The following is a 25,919-nucleotide window of genomic DNA, read 5'->3' as shown; positions in this document are numbered from 1 at the left end:
TTATTATAATAAAAATCATAACAGTTTATATTAAGAAAAACAAAATATATAAGTATTTTTTTCAACTCTGAAAGGGTGATCCGAATTTGATATGATCGGATAGGATTCCTTTCAGTCGGATCGAATTATCCGATTCAATCCAAAACCCGACAAAATAGGATCGGATCGGATCATTATCCGATCCATTTTCACCCCTAGACTCCGCGGAAGCTGATAAACCCAAATCCATTGCTTCGGTTTAAGGTTGCAAGAGCATGAGCCAGAAGATTCCTGAATCCGTTAACGTAAAGCCATTGAAGATTCAACCTGCTCAAAACAATTCATAGGATCCACCGGATTAAAGGTCGCTTGGCCATAAGAAGCACTGCAAAGGCTGATCAGGGGATGTTCGAATACAGAGCCAGAAGATCTCCTGCTGCATCTAAAGAGCACCACTCCATAAATGCTGGATAAAACTGCCATCAATTTTAGTGGTAGAAAAGCTCATTGTTTGGTTTTTCACACTGCAATTTTGGTGCTCTGTTCACCTGAAGGACTACTCCCTTCATTTCTCGGAACAACCTGCTGGCATGGTCATGGTCAATAGCATCAGTGGGATAAACTGATATATACCCATTTCGTTTTTATTTTGATTTGATTTTATTCTTTTCAGTCTGTTCTTTGTTTGGGTTACTTGTTCCACCTATTCCATGACATTAGTCGGGTCACTGTTCTAACAGGGGAGACGTCCGAAACCTTTACATACGAGATATGAGCTTTGTCGTCCCCCTCTCTACCAGAAAAACCCCACAAGAAGAAGAGCTCGAACAAGAGGCATACATTGATTTTTTAATCCAAAAATGTTCGAACATGCGTATTGTGCACCAAATCCACGCCCATTTTCTAGTACAGGGCCTCCCCTCCACCACCTTATCTTACGCTCTGAACAAGATCGTGGGCTTTTGTGCCCTCTCGCCTGTTGGGGACATTGATTATGCCCGAAGTGTGTTTTCTCGGATTCGAAACCCAAGCATATTTTCTTGGAATTGCTTGATCAGGGGTTGTTCCCTTCTGGAAATCCCATCTAAAGAGCCGTTCTTTTTATTCAAAAGGTTGATTCAAAGGGGTTACCCTAGTCCGAACAGCTTCACCCTGGCATTTGTCCTCAAGGCGTGTTCAATAGTTTCGGCTTTTAGTGAAGGACTGCAGATCCATTCCCATGTTCTGAGATCCGGGCTCGGTTCGAGTCAGTTCATACAAACTGCACTCGTCAATTTTTATGCAAAATGTGAGGAGATTCGGTTTGCTAGATGTGCGTTTGATGAAATTCCTGAGAGGAATTTAGTCGCTTGGAGCACCATGATTAGTGGGTATACTAAAACTGGGCTGGTTAATGAATCTTTGAGTTTGTTTAGGGAAATGCAAAAGACAGAGATTAGTCCGGATAAGGTTACCATGGTCAGTGTACTTTCTGCTTGTGCTGCTGCTGGGGCATTGGGCTTGGGAAGATGGGTCCATGCATTTATTGATAAGCATATGATTAATGTCGATCTTGAACTCGGTACTGCACTTTTTAACATGTACACTAAGTGTGGGTGCATTGAGAAAGCACGGGAATTATTTGATGGGATGCCTATGAGAGATACCAAAGCTTGGAGCTCGATGATCATGGGCTTGGCAATTCATGGCCTTAAAGAGGATGCTTTACATTTCTTTTCTCAGATGGTAGAAATGAAGGTAATACGATAGTGCTCATTATTTCAATTGCTTAAGAGAATTGCATAATGCCAAATACTGGCAAGTTAACTAATTCGTTTTGAAAACTCCTACAGGTTAAGCCTAATAAGGCAACCTTTGTTGGTGTTTTATCTGCTTGTGCTCATGGTGGGCTGGTAGCTGAAGGTTGGAGATATTGGTCATGCATGCTCAAGCTTGGAATTGAACCATCAATTGAGCATTATGGTTGCATGGTTGATCTGCTATGTCGCGTTGGCCTTGTTGAAGAAGCATGCACTTTTGTTGAAGCCATGCCCATATCACCAAATCCAGTAATTTGGAGGACATTACTTGTAGGATGTAGGAAGAGTGGTCTTTTGGATAAAGGGGAGATTATCGCAGGGCAGCTTCTTGAACTGGAGCCTTTGAATGGGGAGAATTACATTCTTTTATCAAATATGTATGCATCAAGTTCACAGTGGGAGAAAGCGAAATATGTGAGGAAGAAGATGAAGGACAATGGCCTGAAGTTGGTTCCTGGTTGCAGTTCAATAGAGATTGATGGTTTTATACATAAGTTTGTGATGGCTGATGGATCCCACCCAGAGACAAAGGAGATAACTAGACTTTTGGAGGATATATCTGATCGCATTCGTCATGCTGGGCATGAGCCATGTACATCAGATGTTCTACATGATGTGAGTGATGAAGAGAAAGAAAATGCTCTTTTTGAGCACAGTGAAAGGTTGGCTATTGCTTATGGATTACTAAAGACAAAGGCTCCTGTGGTGATTCGAGTGGTAAAGAACTTAAGGTTCTGTGGGGATTGCCATGAGGTGACAAAATTAATCAGTAAAATATATGAGCGGGAGATCATTGTCAGGGACCGAGTTCGGTTTCACAGATTCATTGATGGAGCCTGCTCTTGTAAGGATTTTTGGTGACTTATCCTATGAATCTTCTGAATATCTTAGAGTGGGGAAAGCTCCAGAAGGTAAAGCCCCATACCAACATATATGGATAAAATGTCCTATATGCATGGCCATCTCCTCAGACTGTGTTCATGTCAAACTAAATTCTAACCATCAGAATGAGTGAAATCTTGTCGAAAACATTATCAGTTGACCCCTCCATAGGTGTGCTGAGTAGATGGAATAGAAGTATGTTTGGAAATATCTTCACTGAAGAAAGGAGGTTGTGGCAAGAATTGGTAATGTTACAAGCTGCTGAACAATCAATTTAATTGTTAGATGGGCAAAAGAACAAGAAGAAAGAAAGAGTGAATTCTGAATGTTATCGTTGGTACCACATGCAGAGGGAAGCACAAATGCATGTATAGTTGGTGCAGCATATATCAATGGAGATTGAATGATGTCAAAATTCAGTTAACAGTGCATACAATGGAAACACATTCAATAATTGATGTTGTTGGTAGGTTGATGATCTGCATGAATAGAACAAGTGAGCAAAAACAGATTCCTTTCTGGTTTGGGCTTTGTTTTTTGCAGCTTTCAAAATTCAGATCTTTTGTCCAAAGCAGCAGACCTTAGATGTTGGCATTTTAGTACAAACTACAAACCAACAAACTTTAGACATTGCCATTTCAGTATTTTCTGCTCCATATCAACTCAAAAAAACATTGTAAATATATGCATCCATGATCATTCACAACCCCATCAGGTTTTTCCATTGCCACAAGATTCCAACATCTAATATACATACTAACAACAAAATGGGTGTACAACAGCGTGCTCTCCTTGCAACAAATGGTATCTGCACATAGGAAGGGTATGGAGCGTGGAAGGTTGCTCCCCCTAGCCTTTATGATCCCTAGACATGGTATTCATATAGTGAATGTGAGGTTATCCCCCTTAGTGTTATTATGTCTGCACATGGGATGTTTGTCGAGTGTGTTAAATACCCTTTCGGTTCTTTTCCTGCCTATGTCCTCGGAACTCTATCCTCTACTCTTTTTGAAGTTCTCTAAACCCTACTTGCTTCTTTTTTCTCAGGTGAAACCCTAACTTACATTCTTCTGTGCTTTTCGAAACCCTATCTTGTCTTTCATGTGTCTGTTTCTCCCCTTTTGTTGTGCTCTCCTTGGCTCCCAAGCGTTTGTTTCTTCCTTCTTGTCCTGTTCTCTTACTTTGTGGCGTTCCAGGTCTTGTGCATGGTGACTGGTAGGGCATTGTGCTTTCCTCCTGTTGAAGGTACATTGGTTTCTACTGTGACATGTTTTTTAGGTGTTTTGGTTCATTGATTTTTAGATGTGTTTTTTAATGTTTTGGATTTTGGAGTTTATTGATAGTTTTGTACATATGGGAAAAAAGTCACTGGCCGGCTTCACCTTCTCTCTAAAACCCTATCTTTCCATTGGTCTTTTCACCATTTGTCACTGGCGGATTTTGCCCCCTTATCTTTGGAAAGATTCAGTATTCATCACCAGTTGTTGCTGTTGCCATTGCATCTGTACGTTCATGCATGCGAAGTTTATTTGACCCTTGAAAGAGAAATCCTAGATTTCACATGTGCTCCCCTACCAGGCCCACCCCATGTGGGAAATGTCTTCCAACCTTCTTGAAAGCTATATCGAGCATTTTTGCCCCTCCCATTCTCTTCCCCCTTCTTTTCCCCCTTGTGTCTATCATGGGAGTTAGGCTTGGATTTTTTGGAACATTTCTGGTGAGGTTTCTTTGTTGTCTCTCTGGGTGTCTGGAGAAGTCTTCTAGAGCAAAAATCTTTCCTTTTCCTTCTGTGTCACAAGTTACTACATCGAGTATTGCTTCTTCATCAGGTAATTGCTTTTTTCAAAGATGGTGCTCATGAAGGTTCAGTCGGTGAAAAGGTGGATTTCCATTGTAGTAGAGAGTATTACTATTTGTTTTTTTTTTTTTTTTTATTGTAGGGATTTGGTAGGATTTTTCCCCTTAATCTTGGGGGTTCTCTTTGTTTTCCAATTATAGGGGTTTATGTTGACAATTATTTTCTTTATTCTAGAAGTGTAAAGGTTGAAACCCATTGCGATGGTGAGTGTTACTATTTGTTTTTGGATTGCAGGGTTTGTTTGTCTTATTCCCCTTAATTTCTTTTTGGGTTCTCAGTGTTACTGTTTGTTTTCTTAATCTAACTTTTCTTATGTTTGTTTTTCTTCTCATGCTTGTTTTCTTATATTTTCCTCTTAGTGGAGGATCTTTAGTACACTTTCTCACATAACATAATTCACCAAATTAAACTAATAACTGGGTGTTTTAATATTTGGGTTAGTCCCATTTAGGAAATCATGTAGACATCCCTTTAATTATATCTCTACAAGGGGTAGAGAAAACCTCTTGATTTTGGCTTATAAGTACAAGTGAATAGACTAAACTAAGTAGAATTTTAATATAAAATGTTTCTTTGAAAATTCTAGTATATATTTCCTCTTTATTTTAAAACTAGTAAATATAAATAAATAAACTTTTTTTGTGCATAACAAGCAAATAAGGACATAAGTAGTCATATTTCATGAATAAGGTTGTAGATGTCCATCCTTTAAATAGTGTTATGTGCATTATCATGGTGTGAGTAACCATAATCAACCAAGTTTCATGAATAAGGCTATAGATGATTGTCATATAAAGTAATGATTTTATAGGTGAATATGGTGTGAAAAATCATAACCAGTCAACTTTCATGGACAAGGATGTAGAATGAGAGAAAAATAATAATAATAATAATAAAGAGATAAAGGTGAAAGAAGTAGAAGGAAAGACGGTTCTCATAAAGGAAGTTGTAGGAGTATCATAGTGAAGTGGTAGGGGAGGAACACTTCAATCCCTACCTTCCTCTTTATCCTTTTCTTCTTTTTTCCCCACACCACAATAATCTTCTTTTTCTAAACTTGATTATGTTTTGTTGCTGGAAATTCTGTCAACAAAATAACATTAGCTAACAAAATAGTATTAACCCTCTCTCCTTGTAGGTATGGGTGGATTCGAGTCGAGCCGAGCCGAATAGTATTAGGCTCGAGCTCGGCTCGAGACTATTCTATAAGGCTCGAGCTTGAGCTCAGTTCGAGCCAGAACCTTGAACTCGAGCTCGGCTCGAGTCAAAAGTTCATAAGCTCGAGGTCGGCTAGGCTCAGCTCGTTTTATATTTTATAATTATTTTTATTATAAAATTATTTAGAAAAAAATATTTTATAAAAATAAAAAATATATATATTTTTTATTTTATATTTAAAAAACTAAGAATTATATATATATATATATATATATATATATATATATGTATATATATATCGCGAGCCTCACGAGCCAAGCTCTAGTAGGCTCGAGCTCGGCTCGTTTAATAATCAAGCCACTGAATTGTGCTCGAGCTCGAGCTCGAGCTCGATCTTGGCTAAAACCGAGCTGAGCCGAGATTTTCACGAATTAAGCTCGAGCAGGTCGTGAAAAGCTCGGCTCGTTGCCACCCCTACTTGTAGGAGAGAGGTTTATATAGGGGAGGGAGGTGGTTAAGTATCTTTCCACCCCTCTCTTGTTAGTGTGTTAACAGGCATCCCACTTAAAATGGGTTAAGGAAAAGAAAGCTCTTCCTTCTTAGGATGACATGTGTCACCTCACTTAAAGTGGCTAAATGAGGGAAAAGATTATTCTTTTCCTAGAGTGACAAGTGTCACCTCACTTAAAGTGGCTAAAGGAGGGAAAAGAATCTTCTATTCATAGGGTGACATGTGTCACTCCACTTTAAGTGGTTAAAGGAGGGAAAATAACTCTCTCCCTAGGGTAATATGTGTCTCCCTACTTCAAGTGGCTAAAGGAGGGAAAATATCCCTCTTATTAGGATAAGTCGACTAACATCCCCTTTATAAATAAGTGGGATACCTCACAAGATTATTAATTAATATAAATATAATCATTTTAGAGTGTGTTATCCCACTAAATGGGCTCTACTATAGGTCCATTAAATGCTTATTGCATTATAAATAAGGTTCAATTAACTTGGGACATATTATTCACTATACTTGATTGTAGGCCCCTCTCTTTCTTAAATTGTTTCAACTTAATGGAAAGAAATCTTGTTTTCTTTGTTTTTTTTTTTTTTGAAGTTGTGATTGGGAGTAATCTAATAACTTGCTTCCAGTCTAACAAAATTAAGAACTTAATAGTGCCCCCTTGTACACTATAAGCTCAAGAATAGCTTGAGGTTAAAGTGCTTAGGCTATTTTTTTAATTGATTAGACCAGATTCTTACAAGTTAGGCTTAATTAGGACTTAAATGTGGTAAAGTATGTTGCGAGCCCCTTTAATGGACCGAAAATTACAAAAGAAATGGGCCTACACATTTATTGCTAGGCTTTCATTTCTTTTTTTTTTTGTATTATTATTATTTTACTTGTTTTTAAGTTGGCCTATATGACTTAAGTGTGGCCCCATTTACCTAATGGGCCCAAGAAACTTTTATGCATGTACATATGGCTTAAAGGGTCCATAATTAAATGGGCTTAGGAATGTTATAAGTGTGGTCCCATTACCTAATGGGCCTAAGAAACTTTTATATCAATACATATGGCTTAAAGGATAAATGGGTTAGGGATGTTATAACTAATAAGCATGGTCCTATGTTGTAAACTAGAATTGGCCCAAGTTATATGTCAATGGGCCTAAAAAGTTTTTAAGTAATTAAGTATAGACCACTATTTAAAGTGTAGTCTCAATTATTGAGCCAAGTAAAAGTCCTATTATGATTAGGACATAGGTTTAGATAAATATAGAAGCTAGAAAGGGCTGATACGTTTCTAGCTTCTCATTTACTCTGTTCAAAAGAAAGGAAAGGACTCAACCTTATTGATTTGTCCTATTGGCAAGAGAGTAAAGACTGTAGTCTCTAGTTTTTCCCTTCACATGAAGGCTAAAAAAAAGAAGGTTGTTATTTTTCAGAAAGGGTGCTTCTACTTTCAAGAGAGGCTCTAATGTGTTCCAACCTTCTCTTTACATGTTGTTTGCTACTTTCAAGAGAGTATTGATAACCTTGAATTTTGATGCTTTAAGGGCATCAATTCAAGGGTATTTTCGGTCTTACAATAGCCGAAGTGTACTCTTTTCCTAATTAAAATCAATTATGCAACCTCTGAGGGTTTTTGTGCAAATTATGTAGAAAACTGGGAAGTTTTTATGACTGAAGTGCAGTTTTTGGGAAGTTGGTGTAAAGTCCAGCTGAGAGAGGGGGTGTTTTTGTAAAGAACTGAGAATAGGAGGGCACCTCCTATCTGCTAAACCCAGTTAGCGCCCATCCTACTGTATTACCATTCTCCCATCTCCTTAGAAAACCCTAGGGAGCCTTTTTAACCTAATTTTTTCCTCCTTAGCTAACCCTAGCCGCCCCAGATGTGAAATCTCCACCATCCACTCCTAATCTCCACCATCCATTTTAGGGCTCTCCTTTGAAGCTTCTAAATCCTAGGGTGCCACCTATTATGCTATTTATTGCTGGAGACAACTACCTTTGATCGAATTGCAAATTTCTTCTTTTTTTAATTTCTATTGTTTATTTATTGCTGTTATTTATTTTATTTTCAGAAGTGTTCGAATTCCATTTTTATTTAATTCCAATTTAATTAATGAAAGTTTTGTGATTCTGCAATTTCCTTTTGCATTCTTTTACCTGGATTAAGGTTTGTAATAAATTTCCCCTCGCTTCCCTGTGGATACGACCCGTTCTCACCATTTACTTCGTTTATAGTTGTTGTGAGAAACGAAAAAAAATTATAAATGTTTAAATTGGTGTTCCGGAGTGTTTAATGACACGCTTCCGGACACACCAAGTTTTTGGCATTGTTGCCGGGGGAGCACAGAGAAAAATTTTTATTTGCTTTATCCGGATCTGTTTCATTATTATTTTATCTTCGTTTTATTACTTGATCCGTTTTCTCAGTTTAATTCTTGTTTCTCTTTGATTCTGCAGGACGAAATAGTGAAAGGTGGGGTGCTGGAGCATTGCGGGACTTTCAAAGGTGCACGACGACAATTTTTTCAGAAATGGTGTGTGATTTCCTGGAAATATTTATTGATAATTTCTCGGTCTTTAGGGATTCCTTCGAATCATGTCTCGAACACTTATGAAAAGTTCTTCAACGATGTATCGAGACAAACTTGGTCCTCAGTTGGGAGAAGAGTCATTTTATGGTCAAAGAAGGCATTGTTTTAGGCCACATAGTTTCTGAACGGGGTATTGAGGTGGATAAAGCAAAAATCGGCATAATCTCTAAACTTCCACCTCCCATTTCTATCAAGCAAATCTGTTCTTTTCTTGGACATGTCGGCTTCTACTAACAATTTATTAAGGATTTCTCCCAAATTTCCAGACTATTGTGCAACCTTCTAGCAAAAGATGTCCCATTCAACTTTGATGACACATGACTTAAGGCCTTTGAGTACTTGAAAGGGGCACTGACCAAGGCTCCAATTCTGCAACCTCTCGACTGGTCTTTGCCCTTTGAAATCATGTGTGATGCCTCCGACAACACCATTGGAGCCGTTTTGGGACAAAGGGTGGATAAACGTCCTGTGGTGATCTATTATGCAAGTCGTACCCTCTCGAAAGCTCAATTGAGTTATACCACCACAGAGAACAATTTTGTTCGTGAATTATACCACCACAAAGGGTGGATACACAAGTTCGTCCACGATACACAAGTTCGTGAGTTTCGATACCCTTCCATTTGTTGAGTAGAACGATTTTGCTCTTCATACATAGTCTTTGGACTATCCAATATATCTTTGGACACTTCGATCTTATCAAATTGTCGGTGTATCGGATTGTTTAAAGAGGCTATAATATAACACCGAGAAAGAGAATTTTTCTCTTCCCATTCTTGATACTCTTTCCTTCAGGCCTCAGAAGCCCTGTCACCCAGACGATCCGGAGTAGGGTTCCTAGCAATTTTGTCAAATTTCTCGGATGTCAGAACCAACATAAGGTTTCGAAACCAATCAGCATAATTAGGGCCCTTGAGTTTGTTATCATCCAACAACTTGGTGAAGTTTCCATTTTCCATTTCTGGTAAAGGCAAAGCAGATTTATAAGTCCAAAACCTAATTGATTCATGTTATCACATAGAAATGACTTTTAATCTATGTTCCATTTCCATTTTGGGCATCTTTAAGATTCCCTCAAACCTTAGTAGCGGAGACAGTTGTGTCTCTAGAAATGTGGGAAACCACATGAGATGCATAGAGCCAACTGTTTCAACTGCAAAACCCCACCACCTTTTATGAAGGATCTCATCCACTCATCTTATGAGCTTTCCCTTTGGCCTCTGTCAAACAAGGTTCATAGCCATTTTAGGTTAAACCTTTCTGTCTAGTTAGTGCTCACCCATCATGTTTGTGAACGCCAATGTACCGTGAGAGAGTCTTCCATTTTTGGATAGGACCCTCCCACATCGGTCTATGACGCCCCTGTTATCTTATGAAGCAATCCAACTGACTGCATTATCAAATGGATAGCCCAATTTTATGGTGCATTGATAACTCTACATTTTGATGCCTTAAGGGCATCAATTTAGGGGTATTTTCGGCCTTAGAATAGTCAAGATGTGCCCTTTTCCTAGTTAAATGCAATGTTGTTGCCTCTAAGGGTTTCTATGCAAATTCTGGGGAAAACTAAGAAGTTATCATGGCTGAAATGCAGATTTTGGGAAGCTGGTGTGAAGTCCTGCTAAGAGAGGGGGTGTTTTTATGAAAAACTGAAAGCAGGAGGGCGCCTCCTAGCTACTAAACCCAGTTTGGCGCCCCTCTTATTGTATTAGCATGTTCCCCACACCTTAGCAAACCCTAAGGCGCCTTCTAACTCATTCTTTTCATCCTTAACAAACCCTAGTCGCCCCTAACTGCTAAATCCTCACCTTCCATCCCTTCTAATCTCCACCATCCATTGAAGGGCACTCTCTTTTTACCATTCTAACCCTAGGGAACCACCTAACTTCTAATCTTCACCATTTAGCTTTTAGCCATTAAATCTCAGCCCTACATAATATTGGCCACTCTCTCCTTTTCTTCTCAGCCTTAGGATCACCCTAGAACCATCCTAAACCTTCATTCTAAACCCTAGGGCACCCATATTTTTGCTAAAACCTATCTGCCACCCCCATCTTTCTCTCTAATTCCAATTATATCCACCCTTCTCTATAAAAGGGACCCTAGGGGCCCTGGACAAGGGGTTAGTCAATTCACCCAGGTAAGAAGGAAGGTTGATCTTGAGAAGTTCAAGGGTAGAGGAATAGGAGGACACCCAGGCAAGAGGAGGGGTTCCTACTTGCAGTTCGCCAACACCACTACTGCCACCTCTGGATTTGAATCCCAACCATTTTTTTCTTCAGTTATAGAAGTACTTTCTGTTCTTTAATTTCCAGTTTATTTTTCCTTCCTGTAAATTTTACTTTTATTAAATTTAATTTGTACTTTATTTATTTTTTGCAGATCTAAAATTTGGCCTAGCTCAAGAAGTTTGAGGGTCAACGGCAAGATCCGGAGAATACTACCTCTGATCGAATTGTTGATTTCTTCTTTTTAATTTCTGTTGTTTATTTATTTCTATTATTTATTTTGTTTTCAGTAGTGCTCAAACTCCACTTATATTTAATTCCAATTTAATTAATGATAGTTTTGTGATTCTGGATTTTCCCTTTGCATTTTTTTTACCCGGATTTAGGTTTGTAATAATTTTTCCCTCGCTTCCCTATGGATACAACATGTTCTCATCCCTTTACTGCGTTAGTAGTTGTTTGAGAAATGGTAAAAATTATAAATGTTTAAACTGGTGTTCTGGAGTGTTAAACGACGCGCTTCCGGACACACCATGCATCTCCACCCACCAATACAGCCAACCTTCATACTAATGATGGAAGGCCTTTAGAGAATTCATCATATGAAATTCTCTATCACATGCACTTATATTTAGTGGAGGGAACGAAAAGGATAACTCCCTATATCTGATTTAGGTCAAACCAAAGTGGCTCCCACTAACTTTCATAAAGTCAGATTCAAAGTGGGCCCAAAACGGATAGGGTTCTGGGGTGTTCCTCTTGGGGAGAAACTGAAGTGGGCCCTACTGAGAAAGGGATATCATCCAATGATCTTAAGGGCACCATGGCAATGATGTCCATTCATCCATGGTGTTCGAAAGAGCCACTATCGAATTAACATGGGCCAAGCACTTATGGTCCATGTACACAACACATCACATAACATACATCACATGCATGAAATCCATAATTGATCCAATCAATCAAATAATTGTAAAACCCATAATTAAAATTTAAAAAACCTTTTCAGCCCATTTAAAGCCCATAATATTATCTAGGTATATGGGCTCAACTGCAAAGAGTAGTTCGGCCCATATAGCATTTATGCTGAATTGGGCTAAAGCAGTTTTAACAAATCAAAGCTGGGTTTTATAGATGTGGGCCGAATAGCATCTTGCAATCAACCATCAACCCCTCGACTCATTAAGGAAATTTTAGGGCTAAGAATAGCCCCCATCGAACCACAGATTCGGTCCAATCTGGTTCGAATGGGTCTAGGGTTTGATGTTTAATTCAAGATCCAATTCAAGAAGATGATCTGAAAATAGCATGTGAGCCGAATAGCATCTTGCAAACAAACACATCAGTGGGCTGTTCGTGTGGATCCAAACCTGAAAAAGTCAGTCATAGCTTGTAGATTCATATTCTACAAATCGCAGATCGCAGATTTCTTATCTACGCAAATCTGCTCCTCCACGCAAACCAACTTTGTCTTCAATGAAACAAAATAGAAAAACCTAACTTTTCTATTAATATTACAGTAGAATCATATCATATACATTCCATTTAAAAATAAAAAAAATTAATTACATACCAAGAATGAATAGAAACGCAGATGCACAGATTTCTTGCGCCACAAAGATTTTGATCTCCTCCATATGAACAATCCAAAATCCAAGAAACACAAAAAGAACAATTCTAAATATACATATAAATATTTAATTTTCAGATCATTCGCCCAAAAACTGGGAACCTATTCCAGAAAAACGCTAACCGCGCAAATCGGGTAGAACATCTTCTGCCCATTTGCGCAGTTTCAGATCTGATCTAATTCGGTTCAAGACTTGAACCTGGCTCTGATACTACTAAAGGGATGAGAGATCCATCATATGGATGGCCAAATCCTGCAGGAAGGTTGGGTGAAATTTCAAAATTTCTCTCTCTCCAATCTGGGAATCGTATTCCCTATTTTAGAAAACTGCATTTTCAATGATCATTCTTGAAATAAAATCAGATCAGATCTAAAACCAAAAGGGAGGAGAGGGATATACCTGATATGAAGTAATAGTAACTCCCACTGAAGGTGTTCACACCCAAGGAGAAGACCAAAACCCTCCTCCACTGAAGATGACACAGTGTGTGGTGAATCAGGATTAACAGGATGACTCTTCAACAAGAATGAGACAAGAGCTGGTGAGCATGACTTTCTTGATCAGATCCACAAGAACCTTTCTGAACAAATCCAGAAGTGGAGATCGAACTGGGTAGGAATGGAAAGAACAGGAAAGAACTCTACAGATTGTTGTGTGTAAAACAGAGGAATTCGCCCCCTATTTATAGTTTTCTTTGGATCAGCCTCCTAATCTAATTAGGAGAGAGATTCTTGATCCAAATCTGATATTTGGATCTGGACTCTTAAATGGATAAGACTTATCTTATCCTTCAACTAATCCTAATCAGATTATAAATCAAATCTTGCCCCTTTTAATTAACTAACTTAAGCCCAGCTCGAATTGGGCCTTAGGCCCATTACACTTATGTGCTCACTCCTTAACCTGCTGCCCAGTTGGCTCTCTTTGTATGGGTTCAGCCCAACATTTATTACAAGGCCTAAACGAATTCACTATAGGAGATAGTGAACCCCTGGGTCCATCACCATGGGCTCTTAATGGGCCCAACATTTACACTAAATGGTCATTGGGTCCAACCACCTTATGAAAACCCAAGGATTGTGGGCAGATGCAAGATTATCCCATTAGGTATTACCCTTAATGGTCTTACACTTAACCTCTCAGCCCATAATGATCATACACTTCCCGACAAGAGAGGACCTCTCCCTTGGCTACAAGGTACAATGCTACACTCTCTACTCACATGGATCCCAAGAATTAAAACATTTTGCATACATTTTGAAACCATAATATATATATATATATATATATATATATATATATATATATATATGTATATCTCTATATAAATATATTTTGCAAAAACAAATTTCAACATTTGAAATCAACTACTAGCAGTTTAGGTTTCCATCAGAAAGAATGCATTCCCTGATCATTCACTTTATCCAACAAAGATGCTGATCTTGTCACTATGATCACCCACTCAGGTGAATTCTCAAACTGTTTCAACATACCTAGGTTTTGGCCCTCTCTAAGGATCTCATTGATTGGCATATCAAAGACAACCCAATCCGACACCTAGTGCAGTACCATAATCGAGTCTAGGGGTTAGGTCTAACATTCCAGTTTTGCCCATCTATCTCCATGGTCTAGGGAAATAATGGAATTTGGTCCGGTTCAGGGTTTCAAGAAAACCCACACTACTTGTACCTCAGGTCTCACCCTGGAAGCTGAGACAAGTCACCCCAACCAACTTGGTGGCACATTAGTGTCAACATTGGTAGGATAAATCTCCCTAGATCTATCTAATGACTGTGAAGATTCTAAACTAACACGAGTCTCATAAGTGTCCAGTTTAAGGGTATTACACAGAAACACACCACAATGACATGAATCAATTATATACTTTATTCATTTACAATAAATGTCAAAAGATACATCAATTTGATTGGGGCTAAGGGCATAATTTTCTAACAACTCCCACTTGTTCTTAGGTCCAATCGGTTACAAGCCGGAGTCCCATACTTTACACATGTTTCTTAAACAATTTTTTGTAAGTGGCTTAATTAATGGGTCTGTTACATTCTCCACTGGTGCTACTTTTTGAATCAGGATGTCCCCTCTATCAACTATCTCCCGCAGTACATGGTACTTCCTCTCGATGTGCTTCGACTTCGAGTGGGTTTGTAGCTCCTTAGCCTGAGCTATAGCTCCATTGTTGTCACACAACAGTGGAATGGATGATGTGCTAGATGGAACTACTCCTAATTCCTAAATGAACTTCTTCATCCAGACGACTTCTTTAACAGCTTCACTTGCGGCAATGTATTTGGCTTTGGTTGTGGAATCTGCAGTGGAACCTTGTTTACTGGTTTTTCAGCTAACTGCATAGGCCCCCACCGTAAAGATCTATCCAAATGTAGACCTTCTATAATCTGGATTTGACTGGAAAACGACATCAGTATACACTCGGATTTCTAGTGAACTACGATTAAATACCAGATAAAACTATTTTATCCTTTAAAGGTATTTTAGTATATTCTTCACAGCTGTACAGTGTTAATGTCCTGGGTTAGACTGGTATCTACTTACCACACTCACTGCCTGAGCAATGTTAGGACGAGTGTACAACATGGCATACATGATGCTTCCTATGATTGAGGCATAGGGAATCTCCTTCATGCCCTCAATCTCCTCGAGAGTCTTGGAAGACATACCTTTGGAGAGAGTGACTCCGTGCCTTAAAGGAACATTTCCTTTCTTGGAGTTCTCCATATTTTATCTCTTGACAATCTTGTCAATGTAAGTAGACTGGGATAATCCAATTATCCCATTCGATCTATCTCTATAGAGTCGAAGTTCCAAGATATAGGTGGCTTTTCCAAGATCTTTCATGGAGAATTGCTGTGAAAGCCATACTTTCACCATAGTTAACATTCCTACATCATTCCCAATGAGTAGAATGTCATCTACATACAGAACCAAGAACGTAACCTTATCCTCCCTGGTCTTCCTGTAAACACAAGGTTCATTCGGATTTTGCTCAAAGTCAAACCGTTTGATAGTAGAGTCAATCCATATATTGATCAGTTAAGTTTGCATACCATGTGTTCCTAACCTGCAGTAATGAATCCTTGTAGTTGCTGCATATAGATATATTCAGTAAGATCTCCATTCAAGAACGTAGTTTTGACATCCATTTGCCAAATCTCATAGTTATAGTATGCTACTACCGCTAGCAAGATCCTAATAGACTTTAGCATAGCCATCGATGAAAAGTTATCCTCATAGTCGTTTTCCTCTTTCTGAGTGTACCCTTTCGCCACAAGATGAGCTTTATAGGTCTTAATGTTACCATCTAGGCCCTTCTTCCTCTTATAAATCCACTTACAACCAATTGCTTTCACCCCAGAGGTTGGGTCTACAAGAGTCCAGACCTTGTTGGTCTCCATCGAGTCCATCTCGGCTTTCATGGCATCTACCCACTTCAGGGAATCTATGTCCAACATAGCTTCTGCATAAGCTGTGGGATCCGCCTCACTTGTTGTGGCTTCCACCAAGTAACTTTTTTGGTCATAGCCGTAACGAAATGGAGGCCTGGATACCCAGGTAGACCTTCTAGGGTGAGTATCTGGAGCTTGTGGGATATCTCCCAGTACTCTTGGGCTCTCCTCATTAAGAACAACTTCTTGCTGAAAATTCTCCAGGATGTAATCTTCTTCTAAGAAATAGGCATTTCGACTACAAAACACCTTTTGTTCTTTCGGATCATAAAATAGGTAACCTATAGAGCATTTTAGGTAACCTACAAATAGGCAACGACTGGTCTTCGATTCCAATTTGTCTGTACTTGTTCTTTTAACGTGCATAGGACAATCCCAAATCTTCAAGTGTCTCACACTTGGTTTCTTACCGGTCCAAAGCTCATAGGGAGTCTTCGGAACAGATTTGGTTGGAACCCGGTTCAACACGTAAATCGTAGTCTCCAATGCATATCCCCAAAAGGATGTAGGTAATTCTAAGTGGATGAGAAGTGATCGGACCATATCCAATAGGGTCCGGTTCCTTCTCTCCGACACACTGTTTAATTGTTGTGTAGTGGGAGGGGCTAATTGTGATACTATCCCATTGTCCTTTAAGTAGTCCCTGAATTCATCAGAGAGATACTCACCACCTCGATCTGATCGAAGGGCTTTAATTTTTCTCCATAACTGTTTCTTGACTTCTTGTTTGAACTCTTTGAACTTTTCAAAGGATTCAGACTTATGTCTCATTAGGTACATGTAACCATACCGTGAATAATCATTGATAAATGTTATGAAATAAACATGCTGATTACGTGTCCAAACATTCAAGGGACCACATACATCAGTATGTATCAGGTCAAGTGTGCTCGTAGATCTTTCAAGCTTACCGGTAAATGACCGTTTTGTCATCTTACCCTGAAGGTAAGGTTCACAGGTTGGAAGATCTTCTACAGTTAGAAAATTCAGAGGACCATCCTTTACTAACCTTGTGATACAATCTATGTTAATGTGGCCTTGTCAGTAATGCCACAGGCGCGTGGGACTAATCGTATCACAAATTCTTTTCTTGGGAATTATTTCTGACATAGTTTCGGTGATGTTGGTTTCCAGAAAGGGATAGAGAACATAGAGACCATTCTCAAGTTCCCCATATGCTATGAATTTGTTATTCCGTTTAATATTAATCACATTACTAATCAAAATAGAATAACCATCTGATGGGGGGTGATTTGACCTGAACTCCTAACCAGGTGACATGTGGACATGACTCGACGTAAATGATAGCTTAGCATGACAGCTTGGCCACAACTCAGCATAATGAGCTCGCTGAAACCTAGCCTGAACAGCTCGCTACAACTCGCTACAAAATGGCTTGCTGCAAGGCCAGCTTGCTATTGGAGCTCGCTACGAAGGAGCTTGCTATAAAGGAGCTCGCTATTGAGTAACCCAGAGAGACGACCTTTGCAGAACCATCAGTTCTCCCGGTGGCCGGACAGAACTAGTTGGAAAACCTGGTACACTGCATGCGAGCTATGCAAGCTCAAATGCAGCATGTCCATCAGTTCTAGTTGTACTAGCAGCAAATGCTTCACCACGTCTACTGACAACAGTACCAGCAGCAGTTCCCACCACTGCCTCAGCATCAACAGCAAGTTCCACCTTGACACCCCGCTACGCAGCAGGCTTAGCCCTGCCGTCGCAGCGAGCGTCTCCCCCGTTGAGGAGAGATCTCCCGAACTCAGAACCCTCTCGGAAGTCAGGTCTCTTCCCACGGCAGGCGGGAAAGACAAGTTACACCCCCCACCTCGCAGCCTGTAGTCAAGTCGGGGGGGACTCTCAGCCGATCAGACCCGCATCGCCTCGGCCCTCGTAGTTCGAGATTTCGCTCGCCGAAAATCAATTCAAGGTCCTAGCTACGGACTATAGACAAGGCCCTTCAGTTCACAGCCATCAGCAGCAATTCGAGCCCCACCCTGGGCCCATCAAGCTCGGCAACACAGAAGCAAGCAGTACTAATGCCGAGCTAGCGAAGCAGCAGAGATGCCGCCGAGCTCGCTGAACTGCTACTCACAACCTGCCCGAGCTCAAGGGTAAGGAAGAGGTGAGCTCGGAAGAAGTGAAAGCCACCTGCCCTGTCCTGGTTAGCCAGCACTAGTGATAATACCATGAGAACCGTGTACATAGAGAACCTACCTCGGCCTAGCATTCTCGGGGGGGTAGAGGAGGCCACTCCTGTCGTACAAGTAGAGCCGAGCTGGATCGATCCGCTCGCGAGCTTCCTGTTGCGCGGGACCCTCCCTGTAGATCGTAATGCTACTAGAAGGGTAGAGCGTCAGGCGGCCAAATACGTCATGATAGACGAATGACTGTACCGAAGATCCTACATGCTCCCATATCTGCACTACTTGCGACCTTCCGAGGCCAAGCTCGTGCTCCGCGACACTCATGAGGGCCTCTGCGGCGGACACTTGGGGTGCAGGGTTCTCGCCCAGAAAGCTCTACGACAGGGATACTACTAGCCTACGATGAAGGCAGATGCGATCGAGCTCATCAAAAGATGTGACAAGTGCCTGAAGCACGCCAACATCCACCACCAGCTTGCCACCGACCTGAAGTATCTCACCAGCCCGTGGCCTTTCGCACAGTGGGGGATCGATATACTTGGACCATTTCCGCCAGCGATAGGGCAGAGGAGGTTCTTAGTGGTGACAGTTGATTATTTCACTAAGTGGGTAGAAGCTGAACCTCTCACAACGATCACACCGCAGAATGTGTAGAACTTCTTCTGGAAGAATATAGTGTGCCATTTCGGACTACCCCGAGTACTGATCTCTAACAATGGTAAGCAGTTCAAGGATATTAAATTCCAAAACTGGTGCAAAGATATGGGAATTCAACAAAACTTCACCTTGGTGGCGCACCCTCAAGCAAAAGGTCAAGCGAAGGTCACGAACCGAGCCATTCTCCACGGACTGAAGGCACGCCTTGACCAAGCTAAGGGACTATGGGTAGATGAGCTACCCAGTGTACTATGGGCTTATCGAACCACGGTAAAGGCCGCAACAAGCAAGCCCCCCTTCAACCTCACTTATGGCACTGAAGCAGTCATCCCAACTGAGATCGAGGTTCCCACGCTACGTCTAGAAGTGTATGACGTCAAAACAAACGAAGACGAGCTACGCACCAACCTCGACCTACTTGACGAGGTACGGGACCTCGCATACATTAGGACCGCGGCCTACCAGCAGAGAGTAGCTCGGTACTATAACGCCAGGGTCAAGAAGCGGAACCTTCGTGTCGGAGACCTGGTTCTTCGTAAAGTTATGATGCCTGAGCCCGGCGTTGGTAAGCTCAGGCCAAATTGGGAAGGACCCTACCGAGTAAAGCGGGTGCTCGGGGAAGGAACGTATGAGCTCGAAACCCTAGAAGTGAAACAAGTACCTTGGGCATGGAATATTGTCAACTTAAGGCAATGCTACTTGTAATCATCGAGCTGAGTGGACTACAAGTTGCTCCTAGAGCCTAAGGGCCAAAACGCCGAGCTAACAAAAGACCTCAGCACTATAAGACCCAGTCGCCTCTTCGACATGGGCGAACTCCAGAGGGGAGTGGACCGTAGTCGCTCCCAGAGCCTAAGGACCAAAACGTCAAGCTAACAAAAGACCTTAGCACTATAAGACCCAGTCGCCTCTTCGGCATGGGCGAACTCCAGATGGGGGTGGACCGTAGTTGCTCCAAGAGCCTAAGGGCCAAAACGCCGAGCTAACAAAAGACCTCGGCACTATAAGACCCAGTCGGCTCTTCGGCATGGGCAAACTCCAGAGGGGAGTGGACTACAAGTCGCTCCCAGAGCCTGAGGGCCAAAACACCGAGCTAACAAAAGACCTCGACACTATAAGACCCAGTTGCCTCTTCGGCATGTGTGAACTCTAGAGGGGAGTGGACTACAAGTCGCTCCCAGAGCCTGAGGGCCAAAACACCGAGCTAACAAAAGACCTCGACACTATAAGACCCAGTCGCCTCTTCGGCATGGGCGAACTCCAGAGGGGGTGGACCGTAGTCGCTCCTAGAGCCTAAGGGCCGATATGCCGAGCTAACAAAGACCTTGACACTATAAGAGCCAGTCACCTCTTTGGCATGGGCGAACTCTAGGAGAGTGGACTATAAGTCACTCCCCCAGCCTAAGGGCTAAAACACCGAGCTAATGAAGACCTCGGCACCGTATAAGACCTAACCGCTTCATCAGCATAGGCAAAGTATTAGTACCAAAGGCGCAGGCAGCTCGGGTGTGAATCCTGTGATGCATAGCCTGCCCCGATATACAAGTTGGGTCCATTAGGGACAACCGACTTCAACTTCAGTAACCTAGGTGTAGACAGGTCGGGCATATGCCTTACTATGTTGCTCACCTCAGTGTATGTCATAAAATCTCCCCTACTAAGTATGGGGAGAGCTCGAGCAAACAAGGCGAAGGCATGACCTCAAAACTGAAAGCAAGGCACGTTGGCATAAAAAAATGAGGCCTGGAGCCCTCCTATTTATAGCCACTGTGCCCGAAAGCCAATGGCTCCAATTGAAGCGAATCCAACGGATCGCAATAAAGATGGCTGCACGTCTTCCGAAACTGAAGGCAGTTTTGGCGCATTTTTTGGCGCCCGAAAAACCTGAAAACCACGCGTGGCCAATCAGAGTAATTTGAATTGCGGGTCAAATCCACCCATCATTTCGTGAACTCCCCGCGCTAGAGAAAGACCCTTAGTCCGAGGAGTGGGGGGCAATTGATGGGGGTGATTTGACCCGACCTCCTAACCAGGTGACACGTGGACATGACTCGACGTAAATGACAGCTTGGCCACAACTCGGCGTAATGAGCTCGTTGAAACCCAGCCTGAACAGCTCGCCACAAGACAGCTCGCTACAGCTCACTACAGAACGGCTTGCTACAAGGCAGCTCGCTATTGGAGCTCGCTACGAAGGAGCTCGCTACAAAGGAGCTTGCTATTGAGAAACCCGGAGTCTTCGGAAAACTTCTTATCCCACAAGACCATGCCTTTCAGATTGCTCTCACGTCTCTTGTCTGGCGGCGCAGCACCTGCCAGTCCAGAGGACTGCGCCCACGTCTTACGTCAGGCGGCGTCGTGCATGCCAGCTCTGCATAACGTCTCTCAACTGACAGGACCGTACCCTATGACGATTACCTGCACCAGTCGAATCAGCCTGGCGAATAACGGCTGTAGTAGAGAATTAGAGGCGGTTACACCCGATTTGACAGAGCATCAATATATAAAGGCCCCGATTTCCAAGGGGAAGGGAATAGTAAGATTTTTTGAATTTTTGAGTAAGTGTGCATCTCCACTTTTAGCTCATTTTCCTTTACAACTCTCTAGGCTCTCCACCGAGTTCTAACTTAAGCATCGGAGTGTTCCCGCCGGGCGAGCTCCCCGGGAATCCTTCATCTTCTTCTCCTTCTTAGGTGCCATCCGTCGCTAGCTAGGAGCGAGGTCCCTGCTAGGTAGGAGTGACTAGATCGCACTACATCACCATCCATGCACAATTTTGAGACAAAAATCAAATTTCTTATTGAATTAGCTACGAAAAGACAATCTTTCAGTACAATAATCCCTTCTCTGAAAACTAATTCTATAGTGCCTATGGCCGTAGATGCAATAGTTGCAGAAGTCCCCAAGTAAAGTGTCACTTCTCCATCACTCAGTCTTCTGCTTATCGTGAAGCCCTACAGTGAGTTACACGTATGAGTCGAAACCCCGGAGTCAATACACCAGGAAGCAGAAGTGACCAATAGATTGGTCTCTATGATGAAAGAATAGAACATACCTTGTTTCTTAGTCTCCAGGTATTGGGGACAATTTCTCTTCTAGTGGTCGGTCTGCTTGCAGAGGTGATAGGCATCTGATGCCTTGTCTTTATTTTGCTTTTTGGTTTTTCTACCCTTCTTCTGAGCCTTCCTTTTAGCCTTCCACTTTTTCTTGCCCGATTTGCCACCTTCAACAAGCATGGCTATCGGCTTATCCTTCTTAATCAGTTCTTTAGCCCTTTGCAACATATTGCTGAGTTCCTGAAGGCTAACGTTTAGCTTATCATGTTGTAATTCATGATAAACTGATTGAAGGACGGAGGCAAGGAATTAAGAACGACATCAATTTTGGTGTCGTGATCTAGCCCTGATTCGAGAGCCTCTAGTTCATTGATATAACCCATCATATTTAGACAATGATTATGAACCTGTTGGTTCTTGGTCATCTGTGCGGTCATAAACAATTTTAATACCTTTTGTCGAGTAGAATGATTATGCTCATCGTACATAGTCTTCAGACTATCCAATATATCTTTGGACCCTATGATCTTATCGAATTGTTGTTGTATCGGATTGTCTAAAGAGACTATAATATAACACCGAGCAAGAGAATTTTTCTCTTCCCAGTCTTGATACTCTCTCCTTCGGGCCTCAGAAGCCCTGTCACCCGGATAATCCGGAGTAGGGTTCCTAGCAATTTGGTCAAATTTCTCAGATGTCAGAACCAACATAAGGTTTCAGAACCAGTCAGCATTATTAGGGCCCTTTAGTTTGTTATCATCCAACAACTTGGTGAAGTTTTCGTTTACTATTTTTGGTAAAGGCAAAACAGATTTATAAGTCCGCAACCAAATTGATTCATGTCATCACATAGAAAGGCCTTTTAATCTATGCTCAATTTCCATTTTGGGCATCTTTGAGATTCCCTCCAATCTCAATGATGGAGACAGTTGTGTCTCTGGAAATGTGGGAAACCACTTGGGTTGCATGGAGCCAACTATTTCAGCTGCAAAACCCCACCACCTTCTATGAAGGATCTCATCCACTCATCTTATGAGCTTTCCCATTGGCCTCTATCAGACAAGGTTCATAGCCATTTTAGGTTCATAGCATTAGCAGATGGATAACCCAATTTATGGTGCATCTCCACCCACCAATACAGCCAACCTTCATACTAATGATGAAAGGCCTCTAGAGAATTCATCATATGAAATTCCCTATCACATGCACCTATAATTACTAGAGGGAACAAAAAGGATAACTCCCTAGATCTGATTTAGGTCATACCAAATTGGCTCCCATTGACTTTCATAAAGTCAGATTCAAAGTGGACCCAAAACAGTTAGGGTTCCAGGGTATTCCTCTTGGGAAGAAACTGAAATGGGTTCCATTGAGAAAGGGATATCATCCAATGATCTTAAGGGCACCATGGCAATGATGTGCATTCCGCCATGGTGTTCGAAAGAGCCACTATCGAATTAACATGGGCCAAACACTTATGGCCCATGTAATGGGTCGGTATTCTTAGAATCAACACTTGGAGTTATAGTTTCCCATTATCCTCCTCTAGATCGAAATATCGAATAGGATTCTGGTCTTGCTATCCACACTTCCAAAGATGAAATGTTCTGAGCAGGTATCTTCGTCGTTGTTTTCCTCATATAGACTAATCCAATCTGAGTCAAAATCTTCTTCCTTCTCCTTTGCCCAGTTTACACTAGGATTCTATTTTTTTGGGCTTGATTAAAAGGGAGCTTATTTGGGTTTCTACGTCTAAACTCCTACCGCCCCTGTAACTTTATGCTTTATGGTCTGTCTATGGTAACTTGATTCTTGCCTCTGGTCACCTGACCATTTAATTAATAGAGGTGTAAATCAGGCCGCCTGCGGCCTGACACGATTTTGGACCTGCATGACACGATACAACACGAAGGCCCACGGGTCATGCTAAGCCCGGCACGAAGGTCCATGCCATGCTGGGCCGGGGGTTTGAGGTCCACGGGCTAGCACGACATGACATGACAATTTGTGTTATGCCACCCACGGCCCATGTGTCGGCACGACCCAAGCATAGCCCGCGGGGCCCGTAGTAGGCCGAGCACAGCCCGCCCGGAATATAGTTGTTGCCCCCCCCCAAAGGGGCCCAACGGCTAGTTTAAGCTTTTGGGGGGTTTTTTACAGAAATACCCCCCAACAGTTATAAACAACCATATTAAGGGGGTATTTGTGTATTTTGCTTATTGGGGTTGAAAAATGACATAAATGCCACCCCAACAACTATATAACAACTAGTTTAGGGGGGCTTTTTGGGTAAAGTTATAAATAACTTTACAATGGCAAAAATACCCCTCCCAACAACTAAATAACAATTAGTTTTATGGGTATTTTGGGCAATTGAATTATGTTCAATTCCTATAATTAGCCCAATCCTCCACCATTCTCATCACATCAATTCAACAACTCTCTTAATCTCTTCTCTCCCTCTCTCATACTCATACATTCTCAATTGTCTACAATTTGAGTAATTATGATTAGCTAGCTTTCTGATTCTACATTCTCCAATTCTCAATTCTCAAGTCTCAACTTTATTGAAGTTTCAACTTTCAACAAGAAGAAAGCTTGCTCAACCAGCTCAAGTATCTCAATTTGGGAGCCTTGGATGTTGAAAGACTTCAACCATTGAAACCAAGTTGGGATTTTGAACCAACAATCCAGGTAAGTCGAATTAGATTAATTTTTATCTTTTTAGAATTAAAAGAAAATGGTCGGCTCTTCTAAAAACCGATTCCCCAACATGTTCACCATTGATGATATTCAATAGCATCATGATAGTGTTAGCACTTATGCGATTGATGTCGATGGAAGTGGAACTTTCACCCCTAGTACTAATACTAGGGGAAAAATGAGGGCTTCTAAGTTGAGTAGCCCGGTTTGGAAAATTTTCAAAGTAGAGGATATTGAGGGGAAGGGGAAAAGGGCCGTTTGCCAAAAATGTAGGAAGGACTTTAGTTATTGTAGCAAGGGTGGTATGCATCATTTGAGCAGACATCTGCCCACACATAAGAAAGAAGAAGATGAAGGGAGAGAAACAACCCAAACACAGATTAGGAGGGGGAGTAGTTTTGGTACTTTTAAATATTCACAAGAAAAAATGAGACAAGAACTTGTTAAGTATATTGTACATGTAGAACAACCATTTATGTTAGCTGAATATCCAAAGCTAGAAAAATGGTTGCGTAGTTCTATAAACCCACAATACAAAAAAGTTTCTAGGAATACTATAAGAACTTATGCTTTAAATTTTTTTTATTCATTTAGACAAAATTTAATTTCTTTGTTAGCAAATCTTAATTCTAAAGTTGCAATTGCTTCGGATGTTTGGACATCTAGATTTAATATTAGTTATATTTGTGTTACCAGCCATTTCATTGATGAAAATTGGCTTTTGGATAAAAGAATTTTAAGTTTTACTAGGCTTGAATGGTTACATAGTGGCCCAGCTATTGTTGCAAGTATTTTAATTACTTTGCATGCTTATGAAATAGAAAATAAATTATTTTCTATTAGTTTTGATAATGCAAGCAATAATGATTCTGCAATAATTATTTTAAAATCTCAATTAAGACTGCTTAAATGGTAAATTATTTCATATTAGATATGCATGACACATCTTACATTTACGTATTCAAGATGCCTTGAATATTATTTCTACTCATATTTCAAAAATTAGAAATTGTATTATATATATATATATATATATATATATATATATAAGTTCAGGGGCAAGAAAAAAAGAATCTAACTATTTATGTCAAAATTATGGTTTAAAATATAAACATTTTATATTAGATGTAAAGCATAGGTGGAATTCTACCTATGCTATGTTAGAAAGTTGTATATCTCATAAACAAATTCTTTCTGATTTTTATAATTCAAAAGTGCCTAATGATATGATATTTGAGGAA

At 41.0% G+C, this 25,919-nt stretch overlaps 1 protein-coding gene across 1 annotated transcript; it reads left to right on the top strand.

Annotated features, from left to right (window-relative positions):
• Positions 1-316: 316 nt before the first annotated feature.
• LOC104589583 (pentatricopeptide repeat-containing protein At1g59720, chloroplastic/mitochondrial-like) lies at positions 317-2,972 on the top strand. The gene is made up of 2 exons (XM_010247943.3): positions 317-1,716; positions 1,812-2,972. The coding sequence occupies exons 1-2, from the start codon at positions 751-753 to the stop codon at positions 2,637-2,639; spliced, it is 1,794 nt and encodes a 597-aa protein (XP_010246245.1). The 5' UTR covers positions 317-750; the 3' UTR covers positions 2,640-2,972.
• Positions 2,973-25,919: the final 22,947 nt, after the last annotated feature.

This window comes from Nelumbo nucifera, chromosome 2 (assembly GCF_055504915.1).
Source record: "Nelumbo nucifera cultivar China Antique chromosome 2, China Antique-T2T, whole genome shotgun sequence".
NCBI lineage: Eukaryota > Viridiplantae > Streptophyta > Magnoliopsida > Proteales > Nelumbonaceae > Nelumbo > Nelumbo nucifera.
The sequence above is the reverse complement of the archived record's forward strand: the minus strand, read 5'-3'. Positions and strand labels throughout refer to the sequence as shown.